Consider the following 15,640-nt stretch of genomic DNA (forward strand, 5'->3'; position numbering starts at 1 on the left):
CAAGGTGATGTAGCATGGATCAGTGGTCTGAAACCACGTCTTGTCTGTGTGGAGGTTCAGGTGAAATGACAGCAAAGACTCCCTTTTCTTGCTGACTGATGGCAGTCTCCATGAGCAAGGTGTCTATTAGAAGAAAAACGCTTCTCCATTCCTGCCTTTAGTTTGTATGCTAAAGTTCAAGTCAATTTGTTTGAAATTCTCTATGAAGTTTAAATCTTGAATCTTGTCCGGTCATCCCAAGTCTTGATTTCAGCTACATATTCAATTCTGATGATGCAGTTAAACTTGATGACTTCAAAACTTCTCCCTCAAAAAGAAGTAATGCTTTCCCACCCCACGCCTCTGCAGGTGGTAAATTACAAGTTGAGAAAGAAAGCAGCAGCACATGGAAAGCAGTGTGTTCTTCCAAGAACTTAATACTGCATGTTCTCCTTTTCCTTTTGTGATAGAAGGACAGTAGGAGATTATTGCAGAGAAGACATGTTCACAGTTAGAAAGAAAAAACCTTTGATGAAGTTTGTTTAACTGAATCATATCATATACAATCATAGTGATGTAGTTCATGTGAAAAGCTGAACCAAGTTTCCTTGCTTTCCTACCACTTAATTCCATTGGTGCTACTATTGCACCAGAGAATTTGGCAAATAATTATAACATCCAACTTCTAGTTTATTAATACATCTCTGCCTTGAAATAGTGGAAAATGCAGGTTAATGGGATTGAGCAGCTAATTCAGATGCTATCTGCATGCAGAGAACACTTTAGGAAGCTAACACAGGTTGCTGCAAACTGATGAGTGGAAGAAAAAGAAAAGCTGGCTTTCTTTTTTTAAAATTTAAGTATCATCGAACTTATAAGGAATTTGCTTGCTTTGATGTTAACAATAATATTAACATGTTTCTTTCTGTTGATTTCTTCTTAACGGTGGTATCAGTCAGCAGGTCTGATAGAGAAACTCAGCCTGTTGTCATTTTAAGCTCGCGTGCTAAAATTAAGTTTTAACTTGAATTAGCATGGATCTCTAACGGTCTTGATTGGCTGAACATTAACATCAGTATGGCTAATTGTGTTGCTTAGGGAGGAACAAGGTGAAGACATTTTGAGGCACAACAGTTTCTAACTATTACAGAACGTTTCCCAACCAAAATGCTGCTGTGTGAATTATAAATTATTTGTACTGAAGTTGAGGCAATTTTCCCCTTTCCCTATGAGAATCTTTCGGTGCATCTTTCTCTAGGTTTCTGGTGCCAATTTCAAGTGTTATCTGCAATGATATTGCTGCTTACATTTTTGGATTCTTTTTTGGCAGAACTCCATTAATTAAGGTATGTCCGTAAGTATTCTTTGAGTTTTTACAGTTTACAACATTTTTGGTACTTGCTAAAAAATAATGTTTATAGAATGAACGCTTTCACCTGTACTGCAGGTTACCTATTTGCTAAAAGGCACATAGTTTATCTGATTTCTAGAGATCTGTAACTGGCAACTGGAATTATGGTGAATGTAGTATTAACATCATAGTATAATACAGTTGCAGCCTATTTCATCCTTTTTTTTTCAATTTCTCATGCAGGTTAAACTGCATGCTTCCTTCACAGTGTTTAATGACTAACTTAGCTGGTGACATTCAGTATTTCAGGTGTACATATGCTCACAAGTAGGTGTTGATGTTTGCAAATGAAGTACAAAAATGGAGGTGGGGATAAAAGAGGGTTTAGTGATGCAGTTGTTGCAGCTAACTCTGTCTTGTACTTAGCTGTCTCCCAAAAAGACCTGGGAAGGGTTCATTGGAGGCGGCTTCTCCACAGTTCTATTTGGATTTGTTGTAAGTAACCACAGGACTTTCCTTTCATAGATTCCGTCTTTCATGTTCTGTTTTCAATGGAAATAAAATTACTGACAAATTAGGTCATCTCAAACTGCAGAAAGTCTAAGAGTTGGGCGTTTTTGGTGTCTTTTTAGCTACAGAATTCTGCTTAATCATAGGTGGTTTTAAAAGTTAAGCACAAAGTTTGTACTTCATCTGAATTACTTGACTGTTTTGCCATTACTGTTATAGACTATATCTGGGATTTTTTTATCTAATAGTTACATCTCTATTTTAAAATTTAAGTTTATTGAAAGCATTGCTTTTGCTTTGTGAAGGAGTAGCTTTGTACTGTATGCTTCATGTTGTCATTTTTCCTGACTGAAGTGCCTCTGGGTTTAGATGGGTACTTTACTCTGGTGGTATGTCTAGGATAAAAGAGCAACATAACTGATTTTACATGTAATTTATCACCAAGGTCAGACCTTGTACAAGTAGTAGTTCAAGTTTTAATAGAAAAGTAAACTGAAAAGAAATGAGTTGTAACTGTTTGGGGATATTATGATGCAGAAATACACTGCAGATATAAACCTGAGAGACAGAAAAATAAAAACAAATTGGGGAATTATCATGAGGGGCATTGAAATTCCATGTCTACCTGCCTTGGTGAGGCATTCTCTACCCTAAAATGAGGGCTCCATTCTTGTCTCTTTATTACCAAAAATTTTCATATCCTGAGCTTGCGATAACAAAGCCATTTATTAGAGTATGGTTTTTGATTGTAACAACTAATGCATATTTCAAGAGTTCTTGTTCTGCTTTCCAGTTTTCCTATTTCTTGGCTCAGCATCAATACTTTGTCTGCCCAGTGGAATATAACAGTGAAACCAACAGATTTGTGACAGAGTGTGAACCTTCAGAGCTTTTCCAGCTGAAGAAATACTCTGTGCCACTATTGCTTCAGGCTGTGTTGGGATGGGTAAGGAATAAGCAAGGCTTTAATTAAAATAGAAATTATAAAGCCTAGCTTTAAAGTTTTTTCCTAAACCTTTCAGAAGGATGTGCCAGCACAGGTAGGTCTTCAGGGATAGAAACTGAATTGTTACTCTCAGCTTTTCTTACTCACACGAGGAGGGGGTCTTTCAAGTAGAATGCAGATGTGTTGCTGAAGTCACCTGAGGAAACGTCTGTGTCCTCGTTGCCTGTATTTGTGCAGGACATGGATGGTACTGCTCACTGTGCTGCATGTCACTCAACCACTCTGCTGGAAAACTGTTACAATCTTCAGCTGTTACAATCTGTGGAAAATTGGCCAAGGCTTGTTACAGCCAAAGTAGGCAGTAAGGGTAAATACTTTTGTTAGTAGAACATCAGTCCATTTTTGAGTTAGTGTGCAGCTGCATCTAGACTAGAACTTGCACTGTCTTCGTCAAATAGATCTTGTGTATTAAGGCCATTCCTTCTATTGTACATGGAGAAGAGCAGACTAAGTTACAGTTTCACCCAACGGAGTCACTGTAGCATGTCCTCACATGCAGCCTGTGCCTTCTGTCATGAGGAGTGCTGTGTGTTTACCTGGCAGGAAGTAGGTCATTGCTCCTTCTGCCATAGCAGCTCTGCTGCCTCCATCACAGGAAAAGACTAAATACAACTAGAGTCTGTATGCATTTCATATATGTGTGTGTGTGTGTGTGTATACATATATATATACACACACATATATAATGTGTATATATATGTATATATATATATCTGTGATAGGTGTGTGTGTGTGTGTGTGTGTATAAATACACAGAATATATATATATGTGACATATATATAATATATATATTCTGTGTATTTATATATATATAAATTCTGTGTAAATACATGAATATATATATTCATATAATTATATAAATATATATTATATAATTATATATTATTATATTATATAAATACACTTTTATATAATTTATATATATATAAATGTATGTATATATGTGTATGTATATATACATATATATGCATATATGTATACATACACACATGTATGTATATGTGTATATACATGTGTATATATATGTATAAACACATACCCTGTGCATGTGTATATGCATACATTTATATATGCATGTGTGCACTCTTTAACATGTACATATGTTCACTTATACATACTTGTACAAACATGCAGACATACTTATCTGCATGCAGGCACATACTATGTATGCATGCTCACAGACATAAATATGTATACGTGCTTGTATATGTACATATGGTACAAACATTGATATGCATGCGTACTCATGTGCAGACATGCATGCTTATGCACATGTATTCACATGCACATATGTGCCCATATGTATACATTTACACATGAGTGCACTCAGGCACACTTATGTATGTAGATAGATGCACACAGATGCATACACATACAGACAGGCCCACATGTGTGCATGCAAATGCTAATGTGCATGTAAACATATGCATTCATATGCACATGTGTATACAGACACATGTATGTACACCTGTGCATATATACATCCCTGTGCATATACAGATGCAAATATACATGTAGACACATACGTGTGTGCATGCATATATACACAGGCATATATACACACACAGACTTATGTGTGTATGCACTCACACGTATACATGCATGCACTTAGGCACATATGGATACACACACTCCTCATACAGACACACACATATGCCCTAATCTTCCCTCTGAGACATAAAGGAGGTGCCTGTGACAAACGTATGACATGAGTGGGTTCTGTGTTACCTTCTGCCCTATTCATTGCCTCAACATTGAGAACAAGCAGGCAGTGCTAAGAAAAATAGTGTGTTTTAAGTGCTTTTACGTGAGCATAGCATTTAATGAGAAAAGCTCATGATTGTAACAAGAAGGCATAAGTTGGAAATTGTTGCTGATGTTTGCAAGATCTGAGGATTGCAAATAATAGCCGCAGCTGGTAGTTCAAAACAAAACAAAAAGACGACTGCACCTAGAAGCAGCTCCAGTTTTTCATCCTGAATGAACACACCATTGCTTCAGAGGCTGTAGAGATGACAGAAAATGTAAAAATTATTTTTACATAGCTAAGTAGTGAGTAAGCTGAGCTAAGTCTTGTGTTGTCCTGCTGTGTTATGATTTTTGGTAAAGGACAAGGTGGTGGGAACAACTGGCTCTATCACAGTCCAGTTGAGACGTGTCTGCTCACCCCAAAAAGAGGTGGTGGTTGCACACACACCTCTGGAGCAGTATTGACAGACTCTGTGTGTCCATTGAAGAGATAATTACTTAGAGCAGTATTTATAGAAAATCACCATCGTTTTAGGAAACAGTTGGTGTTGGCCAGGATACGGATCAGAAATGTAAAGTACCAGAGTTTCAACTGCAGATGGAGTGTATTGAGAATTGCCAGGGAAGGTGTGCTCTGCATGCAGCAGCGTTGCCAGGCTGAAGCTTGTGCCATTGACTTGGATGAGCTCAAAGATACAAAATAAAATAAAACTTATCATCATCAACGTATTATTTGGCAATAGGTATGTGTTCTCTTTCCTGACAATGAAGTCTCTCTTATCTCTGAGAACTGTAATGATCCAAAAGAGATGTTGAATCTTTGAACAAGATGAGGGGGGGGTGTTATATGGTCAAATGTAAAATCAAATATAAATGGAGTAAACCTTCCATATCCCATTACTGCACTGTAAATGTGTAGGGGGCAGTGTGGCAGACTTGTGCAGAAATTCCTGTCTGTCTCATGGGAGCACTTGAGAGGAGCAAACATGACAGTGAAGTGCGTGACAGCAGCCAGTTTTTGGGGACACTGAGTCACCTAGTCTTCAGAAATCCTATTAGCTATATGGAAAGCTCCATTCTCTACAGGACGCGGAGCTGGAAAAGCAGAGCTAGGAAGACTTCATTTCTTCTGATTGTTTGGCTGAAAAGTATTACTCTCTATTAGGAAAACAGAAGCTTTGTGGAAGTGTGCCCGATTTTAAAATATTTAAGCTGAAACATGCCTAGAATCAAAGGTACTGAAATATCCTGTTAATTATTTTTCTTGTAGGAAACGGTGAATATGTACCCATTCCAGATGCACAGCATTGCACTGTCAACATTTGCCTCACTAATTGGGCCATTTGGAGGATTCTTTGCCAGTGGATTTAAACGAGCTTTCAAAATCAAGGTGCGTCATGATTCCCATATGCTGTCTTTGTTCTGATTGTCTCTCTGTATGAGATTGGTTGCTTTGAGTTTTTTTTTTCATATGTGGGTTCCATTACCTAATCTTTCTCAGACAGTGTACTGAAGCTGTGCTTCAGTAGCAGCTCTTTGTTTTATTGGATATGTATGTGTGTTATTCCTAAATTATTACTCTTCTTTTTTTGCATTTTGGTTGATACTATTCCTAGCTATGCTTCTAAGGTGAGCAAGATGCAAGATAATTATATTCCATACCACTCAGTAGATACCTATCAATCTGCAGATACTTGACCACTGCTGACAGCAGTTTGTCCCACGCATTAAAGCTGTACTTTACAGACCCAGCCTGTGCTGCATGCAGATGCTGTCACTTCTGTTCAGCGAGGCACAAGTGTTTGACTGCCTATGGCAATGTGGCACTGTATTGTAGCAAGAGCGTGTGTTGACACACGATGCGATGTGTTGGCCTCTTTATCACAAGTGTGGTAGTCCCTGGCTGGAATTCAGTGACACTGGAGTATGGGAGGAGAGTAGCCACACATTTTCTTCTGACCTCCTTTATGTCTTGGCAGGACTACTGTAATTCTTAACCTGTTGTTCCCTCAGCCTACTGGTTGTGGCACATGCTTTGCACCAAGGCATATAAGAAAACCTCTATGATTGGAACTCCCATCCGTGTGCTTGTGCTTATTCCCATTCCTTACACTGGGCCAACCACTTAGCTGATGGTTGGCTACTTACAGTCTTGTGCGCTGTTATGCCTGTGTCTGCTCTATAGACAAACATGGGTAACAGAGAAGGTGGCATATTTGTTTGCATCAGAGTCTTTTTTTTCTTTTCCATTCCATTCTTTTTTTTTTTTTTTTAAAGGGACTTTTTTATGACAGGGCTTTGTGATGCTGCTAACTGTATTAATATTGCATGCACAAGCTATGGATTTTAGTTACTCTACTGAGAAGCCAGAGAGAAAACTGGTAGGTGAATGAGCCATATGACTTATTAAGTCACTGGGAGACAGTGGAAAGGGATTTCAGTTCTCACCCTTCCTGGGTGTAAGTGCATCAGTGGCAGCTAGCAGTAGAGGCTAAGGCAAGAAAAGCATTGAAGAGGAGAATGAGATCCTTCAGGGGCAAGAAACTGTAGCCATTGGTTCAAGAAGCTTTGTACAAAAAGCAGTGAAGTACATGCATACACAGAGATGTACTTGGTAGTGGCAGATGTGCACTTGACCTTCAGCTGTCTTCTACTATATGACTGTGGGGAAGTTGCTACATCTCTTTGTTTTTTACTTTTTCTTACCTCTTGCCTCATCCTTGTGGTTAGAAACTCCTGTAGCAAAAAGGCTCTTGCTAACTTTTGTCTCAGTGCATTGAAACCATAGCTTAATAGCATAAAATGTTGCTGTCAGGTGAGCCTTGGTTGGTGTGTTTCATCTGAATCACTTACCATGATGCTTTTTCCTTCTGTCCTTCACACCCTAAAGGATTTTGCGGACACAATCCCTGGGCACGGTGGCATAATGGATCGCTTTGATTGTCAGTACTTGATGGCTACTTTTGTTCATGTCTATATCACCAGTTTCATAAGGTATGGGTTTTTTGAAATTCAAGCTACATAAGAGTAGGAGCTGTACCACAGTGTTTTGGTCTGAGCCATACATTAGTACAGGGGAGGTTGTTACTATATTTGTTGTATACAATGACTTCAAATGTAGAGTCATGAAGAGTGCATAGATTGCATAAGATTTGTGCAGCATTAAAGCTATACCCAGGGTATCAGTGGTAACCCACGTAACCTCAAATATGAATTTTAATGCTGCAGCCTCATAGAAGGCTTCACAAAGAGCCTGCATGTTGTGATGGCAGTTCTTCCCATGAGTTTAAGTATTCTCAGTGGCAGGACTTGAGGCTTTCTGTTGGAGAATAAAACACTACCATTAAAGAGAGTAGAGGACTTCTTAAAAATGCTGCTTGTAATCTCACACCAGCTTTTGAGGTGAAATCATGGGAATGAAAATGCTATTGCAATCAGTCATTTTAGTTCCAGGGGTGGGAGGAATCGAGGTAAGGAACTTGAGATGGCCGAACTGATAAATGCTCTTTGTTTTATAAATGCATTTGAGTAAATAACAATGAGAAAATGAAGAAGTTACAGGTTTTTTTCTTCATATTGAGTTAATTGTAGAACTACACAGTAAGTGACTGACTAGTTTCCTGTTATTTAGGGATGCACAGTTTAATTTATTTATTTATTTATTTATTTATTTTACCATTTAGTTGGCATTCAAACAGCTTATCCGGCAACAGATATTGAAATGAAAAAGATCTTTTGATGAAGAATGTGATTATGATAATTCTGAATGAATCTGTGAATCTTCTTTGTTATAACCTTTCTTGATAACCCCATTTGATAGTAAATACAAGCATCGTTTTTTTCTTCCTGTTTACATTTAGCAAATGAGAGTGCTTGCCCAGTGGTGCTTGCCCGTGCACCCTGTGGCAATGGTTAGACTGGGAGAAGCCCATACTTTGGTGTTGCCAGAAAAAAGGAAGGCACTGTTTGTGAAGCAGAGCAGGGTGAGAATGGAAGGCTGTCCAAAAGCTTCGTTAGTGCTGCTGTTCATCAAAAAAACTTATTTCATTGACAGGGGCCCAAATCCCAGCAAAGTACTGAAGCAGCTGTTGGTCCTTCAGCCCGAGCAACAACTCAATGTGTACAGAACCCTGAAATCTCACCTTGTCGAAAAAGGGATCCTGCGGCCATCTTTGCGAGGATAGTTTGTCAAAACAGAGGAATGGTGAGAAAAAGACATACAGACATTGTTGTCTGTGGAAAAGCACTGTAAGTGTGCACAAAGGTAATGGCTGAGGGAAGACTACATCATGATCTGGAAGAGATGAATGTTTCTTTCCTTAAAGGAATGAGAGTGCTGTGACTTTCCAATAGGATACAGGAGAACAGTTATTCCTAAAATAATTAAAATGCTTACAGAGTAACAGTACCCGTGCTATGTATTTTATTTCCTGCAGTGAATGGTAGCAGGCTGCCTTCAGCACTCAGCCTGACAACGTTTGTATTTCAAAAAGTCCTTTTTAAGATGTCCTGGATTAGAACAGTAAGACTGAACTCCCCATGAGCTATACGTCCAGCAAACTTTAGTGAAATTTCTCAATTCACTGGTGGCTTTTAATGAGTTCTCCATTACTGTATGTCATAGCAATAGTTTTTTGGTGTAAAGTGGTTACTGTAGTAAAAATACAGAAGAGGAAGGCAGTTGCTCGTTTAACCAGCTGGGCGTTGAAGACAGAGTTGGCCAGAAAATCCACGTTTGCCTGGTCACAGCAGTGCTGATGGACTGCTCTGTCAGACCTCCTATATTTACTGAGTCACTGTGAAGGTGAAACTTTGCTGTGCTTTTAACTAATCAGCTTTCTTGTGAAACTACTTCATCCTTTCGAGAGGGAGATATCTGTACTGGAGCATACTGAGCTGATTGGGCTGTGGAGCTGCTGTTTTTTAAAATTAATGTTATGGACTGTAAAGAAGCACATACGTCTGGGAGCAGTAATTGCCTGAAGGTGGGATTCTCCAACCCTGTAACCAGATTGGAAAGAATTTGGAGCTTAAGATCTTGGTTTCCACAGGATGATCAGTGTCTGAAGACATTATGTCAAGCCTTATTCCTTGTGCCTATTTACTACTGTGTAAAAGGGGATTTTTTTCTCCCTTTTAAAAGCACTTTGAGGTCATGTTTTATTTGTGTCTTACTGAGTGAAGGCAGAAACTTTTATCTCATGAATGTGCGTGATGCAAGATGGTGCATGGCTCTGCTGTTGCATGGTACTGTTTACTAAGAGGATCTTCAAGCAAGCCTGGGCAACAACATAGGATTCAAATGAATTTCTGAAGGAAGCAGCTACAGTGTAGGATTAGTGGGATACACGAGACAAGCTGATGCTCTGCATTTCTCAGTCCTGGCCGCTTTCTAACTTCTTAATGCAAATTAAAAGAAAAACTTTTAAGAAATGATAAAAATGGTTCGTTTACAGACAGAAAGCACAAATGCCAATTCTAACTAAATTCAGTATGGTTTTTCGAACCAATTGTGAGTAAGTTTCTCCTGCAGTGAACATAACTGACACACACGTGTGTGTATATGTATGTATATGTATGTATGTATATATGTGTGTATATATATAGCATAGATATATATGTATATATACTAATATATATATATATATATATATAGTATACGCACACACACACAATATATATAAAAGTTTTAAAAGGGTGCTACCTGAGAACAAAACCATGGCAAAGACTCTAGGGCGGATGATGGGCTCTGTCCATAACATCGAGGCTGGTTCTTTTGGATACAGTGCAGGTCTTTCTGCTTTGTTTTGCATTTGGGCCACGACACCTTGTGCACTGTGAGACTGAAGAAGCATTGCTATGTGTGGCTCTGAGATGGAAATCTGGCCCTCAAGTAATCCCTGTTGATGTCAGGTAGCTGGAAGAAAATCAGGTAGCTGGAAGAATTAAATTCTTTGTATTACTCCCTACAGTTTGGAGGCTGCAGGACTATGTGGCATAGCTGGAGGTTGGAAGGTGGCATGGCCAGAGAACGTATGACTTAGAGAAAGGAGTTTGAGAGAGAAGGAAAGGGAAATAGGAGTGTGTGCATCAGGGAAGATGACCCCAGTAGCATACCTCAGAAATGTCAGTGAGGCTTTGGTTGTGTACAGGGCTTTTGGGTTTGCTTATGGAAAAACACAGCTTTCCTGGAGCCAATGTATCTTCATCCTGTGTTTAAAAATTAAAAAATATATATACAGAATACACATGGAAAGGTAATTGTTGCTTCTGAAACTTGAACTTTCTAGTGTAGTTTTATAGCATGTATAATAAGGAAGTTAAGCTTATTTTAGCACTTAATACAACAGAGCATTTGAAATCTGTTGTCATCTGTTTGCACAGTAGAAGTTATGACACTGCAATTCTGCTGTTCAAAGTTAAAATGAAGAAGGGATCACTTCTGAACTCATTAATCGCTCTTTCTAGAAAGAATAATGGCATTCTGCTGGCTTAGGCTTTGTAAATACAGCTTGGCAGGGCCTGTCACTGTCAAGTGACAATGACGTTTGCTCACTATGAAATGCATTTATCCCAGTTGTCACTTCAGCTCGTTCAAGCACTACAATGTGATCAACAGGACAGGGTAACTTTTGCACCAGTGATTCTTTTCACTTGCACTTTTGTTAAAAGTTGCTGCAATTACTTATTGAGCAAAAAAAAAAAGTTATCTGTAAATACTGTAAATGTTTTGAGCATATAATGTCTGTTATAGTTCAATCTTTCATTGAGGCAGGCATTGTAAAAATAAAAATGGGATGTAAATCCTCTTCTGTTTTATGTTTATCTTCATTTTATTATGACCAATGCAGGAACATTGCTTAATGAAAGTATATTCTTCTTCCTTGAAGTTGTGTTCTCAAGAGAGACAGCAGCAATTAATTTCCCATCTTTTTGCCTACAAGTCTCCAGACCATTCAGGATTGTAACCGCAGGCTCACAGTGATGGCTGAGCCGCTCAGCACAGGATTTGGAATACCCTGAGTTGGAAGGGACCATGAGGATTGCTTGTCCAACTCCTGGAACAGAGGAATTGAATTCGCATCTCCTGCCTGAGGCACTGTGTATGTTCTACCAAAGAACTTGCAGTGTGTTCTGCACCTCTGGTACAAAGACCGTGTTGCTGGATGGGCACTCAAGGTTGTCCTGTGCTAAGGCTGAGAGAACTGCTTGCAGGGATAGTGGCATAGCAGTAAAGCAGCCAGGCAGCCAGACAGCACAAGTTGTCCTTTTTTTTTTTTTTTTTTTTTGTGCAGCTCTGTCAAGAGGAGTTAGTTGTTTGGTTATTTGTTTTTATTTTGACATCAGTTGCCCTACATAGCAATAAGCCTTAGTAAATGGAGTATCTTTGTCCAGTTGCACTAGAACGTGTGCAAAGCTAAGGTACAACTGTCCTTTCTCTTGCAAATAGCTTCTCAGTTATAAAACGGACATTCACACGTGTGTTGTGCCCATTTCAAACTGTACAAACTCAGATGCAGCCCTGTGTGGGATGGGATCGCAGAAGCAGGCTGTGATGTTGGTGACACCTACAGACTCGTACTGCTGAAAACTACAGAATTGCAGCATGTTACCCAGATTGCACTGTGTGTGCTGAACACCAGTGCTGGCTGTGGAAATTTTAGCAAAACATCTTGATCTCTAAAGCAACAGGTGAGAAGGACTCCTATTATCAGAACAGAAGAATTTAGGACTTTGACAAGCACCAACACACCCCTTGCAAGGATGGATGACAAGGCACCTCACTGGGAGGTAAAGCTATAAAACTACTGTTAGGACTCTGCTCTTTGATCACAGGAAATTAAACCCTTGAGCTATCTGGCAAGAGTTGTGCACACCTTCAAAGAAAACACAGTGAGAGGTCCAGTTGCTCAATCATGGCTGTTACTGATTCCCTACCTGTGGCCAGTCTCTAGGGGTTGTGTGCACTTGAAGGGTGTGTGTCACACTGTGCACTTTCACCTTGTTTCTTCTGTAACAAACTCTCTTGCCCAGCAAATACAGAATAGCCTGAGGCGGAAGGGAACCATAAGGATCTTTAAGTCTAAAATGGATGAGAGCACAGCATCCTGATAAGCAATGGCTGTCATACTGTGCTGTCCAGCCTCACAGAAACATGTTTCAGGGCCACATGTCATAAAGTTAGAAGGAATTTCTCTAAAAAAACCACTTCATTGTGCTTCCTAGTGTATATTCAACATCCTCCCTTCAGAAGCAGTGTGTTATCACCTTGCTGCTGGTTCAGCTGGTGCTGTTACTTTCATTCCCAGAGCTCATACAGAATATTTGCAACATAGCAAAGTGAGGACAAGACAGATTTCTATTTTAATGTTCGATGTCTTGAACCCAGATGCCTGAGCATGAGTAGATGGAAAAAAAGCCCAAATCCATGGATTGGGGTATGTGCTTTTGTGTCACTGAGTCTTCTCCCCTCCTGTGAAAGACTGCGTACAGTTTTTCCCTAACCTCTTGTTTTCTTTTTTTATTTTTTTCCCCACGCAGGAACACCTGGCAGCTGATGCACAGCAATCACACTCAGGAAATCAGAGCAGATAAAAAGGGTCTGTGCAGGGTTACCTCCCTCAGCAGCTCTGCAGGCAGTGGGGCCTGTCATACTCAGCCCAGGAGCTTTGCAGGGCACAGCATCTCCTCTGAGCTGTTCCAGAAGTGTTGCTCCTGCAGGGTGTGCTCTGCTCCCAGGAAGAAGCAACTTCACAGTGCGGATGTAGTAATAGGCAGAGAGGAGCTTTTGCATGGAAAAAGTGCCCCTCCTCAGTGGGCTCTTAGTTTCATCAAGGAAAGTCCCTTCCTTGCAGAAGTGCTGAAAGCTGAATGTCCAGATGTCTTCAGGGACCTTGGGATCACCTCGCCATCAGGTATTTTTGGAGATAGAGAGGAGAACTGGGTGCCTGGGGAAGCAGGGTTGGCTATGGCAACTGCAGAAAGATGCTTTCAATTGAGAGGTGCCTGTATTTGTGAACTCCTTCTTTGAGGACAGAACACAGTGGTATCTGTTGCTCTGATTTGCAGTGGTACCCCTGCTGATACAAGAGGAAGCTCACAGTCAATCCATAAGCCATGGCTTTCCCCTCCAAAGGTGCAGCTCTCGGTCTTGCTGGTAACCTTAGACCATCCTCCTCCACCTTTCTGCTTACCTGAGCGAAAGCAATTTGGAAGGTGCTTTAAGGATATGACTTTCCTAACTTGCAGCAGGGGGTTGTTCACTCAAGCTTTCACATGAGCTGGAATCGGTTTAACCAAAAGTACTGTGTAGCTCTCCAAGCCTCTGATGCATCTTGATGGCTCTTCAGAGGGCTTCTTTTTCTCTAATAGCTGATGGTTGTACAGCTCTTCCTAAGGGTGACCAACCCTCCTCTCTTTCAGAGATGCATCTCTGAAGCAGTTCTGAGTAAGCTCAATTTGGCAACAAACAACAGCTGGGAGGCAGCTCAGGGAAGAGGAGGGAGGCAGAGGAAACTTTCCTTCAGCCTGTATGCATTCTGACCTCTTCTAAAGCCAAATGTACCCTAAAAGGCAGATAGTAAATGTGACCTTCCCCTGCTCTGCTGTAAACTAATAAATGATTGTCATTATGCAGCTGGTGCAACTTGAAGTTACCAAAGTAACTCCTTACAAATACTTCCTGTTCCAATACAAACAGAACTCTTTAAGAGAAGCTGGGAATCTGAAGTAGGAGCTCTCAAGCCCAAGGATGGAGCTGACTGGGATGTGTGCCTCTGTTACTCTCACATCAGTTCTAGTCTCATAGATCATGGTAGATACCTCTGCCTCTGCTGAAGTGGCACAGGCAGTGTTGTGCTGTTAGTGCTGGTATGTTTGACTCCACTTTACACTGGAGACAGTGCCCTCCTTTGGCTAGGAATGAACGTATTGGGCTTTTATGTTCTTTTAAATAACTGGTGTATGTCTAATCACCTGATTAGGATGAACGTAATGGCACCCCCTCGTGGCTTTCAAGATAGACAAAAAAAGAGCGTGTAGTACTGTGCTGCCTGTCGGCGTTGTTGTGCAGAGACTAAGTACAGCCGCCCAACAGAACTGCCATTAATGCTGATAGAATTGCCTTCAGCAGCTGGATTGAAAGCTGTAAATCTCTGTGATAAAGCTGCAAATGCTTTTGTATTGGCAGTCTATAGAAGCTCTTATGACACAAAGTAGCAGAGCATTTGTCAACCTCAGATGAGGTACCCTTGTGTACCGCATGGTTACTATAGAAAAGGGGCACGTCTTTAACACAGGCATGATGTTGTTACAATGGCACAATGGTACTGGCTTGGTTTTGGAGCTGGAGCACCCGTGTACTCTTGGCATGTGGAAAAAGTCTGAGCTGTCTGATAATTTGAATGCTCCTTAACTACAAACTTTGAAAACTTGCCTGTAACAGAGATTAAACTCAGAATAATTTTACCCATTCTTTACTTCCTCTGTCCTCTCCAGATCTGAAAGGCTCGCTTACAAGCTAACAAAAGAAATATTGGCCTCGAAAAGCAAGGGTTTTCTTTACTTGCCTCACTGATGCATTGTCTGTCTGTAACCATGCTGTAGCCAGAAGTTATTTCCCATTTGTACACTTATTCCTGTGTCTGAAAACTTCCCCAGGCAGGAGATTATGCTCTTCTGTGGTTTAATGCCCTGGTATGGCTGCTTGCTGCAGACCTACTCTGCTCAGGTTTCCACTGAGACACTGAAGAAAACAAACTGCCCCCTCTTGCTGATGTCACACAGTGTTTGAGGACTTGAGGTCACTGAGCATGTGAATGTAACAAATGAGGGGACAGCTGCAGTGATTTGTTTTTTTCTTCCTTTTTCAGAAAAAAGGTGCCTAGAGTGTGAGAGCACCTAAGGCCTTCCTGGAGAATGCTTCAAAGAGTGGAAGCACCATAATTGAGTGATATTTCAACCATCTGCGCCTTCCACACTGACACAAGGGCAGGCCAGTTCCATGTGAGTGCAGTGATAGGTTATCCTTGCTGGAAGCTGCAAA

At 40.4% G+C, this 15,640-nt stretch overlaps 1 protein-coding gene across 7 annotated transcripts in view; it reads left to right on the plus strand.

The window, feature by feature from the left end:
- CDS1 (CDP-diacylglycerol synthase 1) overlaps positions 1-15,640 on the plus strand; it is a 287,455-nt gene that overhangs the window by 266,849 nt on the left and 4,966 nt on the right. For 5 of the 7 annotated variants that reach the window (XM_090139027.1, XM_090139029.1, XM_090139028.1 and 2 more), the window contains 8 exons: positions 1,238-1,325; positions 1,757-1,825; positions 2,634-2,786; positions 5,867-5,986; positions 7,487-7,590; positions 8,651-13,034; positions 13,138-13,511; positions 15,468-15,600. In XM_090139027.1, coding sequence (XP_089995153.1) covers positions 1,238-1,325; positions 1,757-1,825; positions 2,634-2,786; positions 5,867-5,986; positions 7,487-7,590; positions 8,651-8,780 — 664 coding nt within the window. In that variant the 3' untranslated portion in view covers positions 8,781-13,034; positions 13,138-13,511; positions 15,468-15,600. Of the gene's footprint in view, positions 1-1,237; positions 1,326-1,756; positions 1,826-2,633; positions 2,787-5,131; positions 5,340-5,866; positions 5,987-7,486; positions 7,591-8,650; positions 13,035-13,137; positions 13,512-15,467; positions 15,601-15,640 lie in introns of those variants that run through there. The other 2 variants (XM_031596713.2, XM_090139026.1) reach the window with 2 other exon arrangements.

Source organism: Phasianus colchicus, chromosome 4, assembly GCF_987193195.1.
Source record: "Phasianus colchicus chromosome 4, bPhaCol1.hap1.1, whole genome shotgun sequence".
NCBI classification, from domain to species: Eukaryota; Metazoa; Chordata; class Aves; order Galliformes; family Phasianidae; genus Phasianus; species Phasianus colchicus.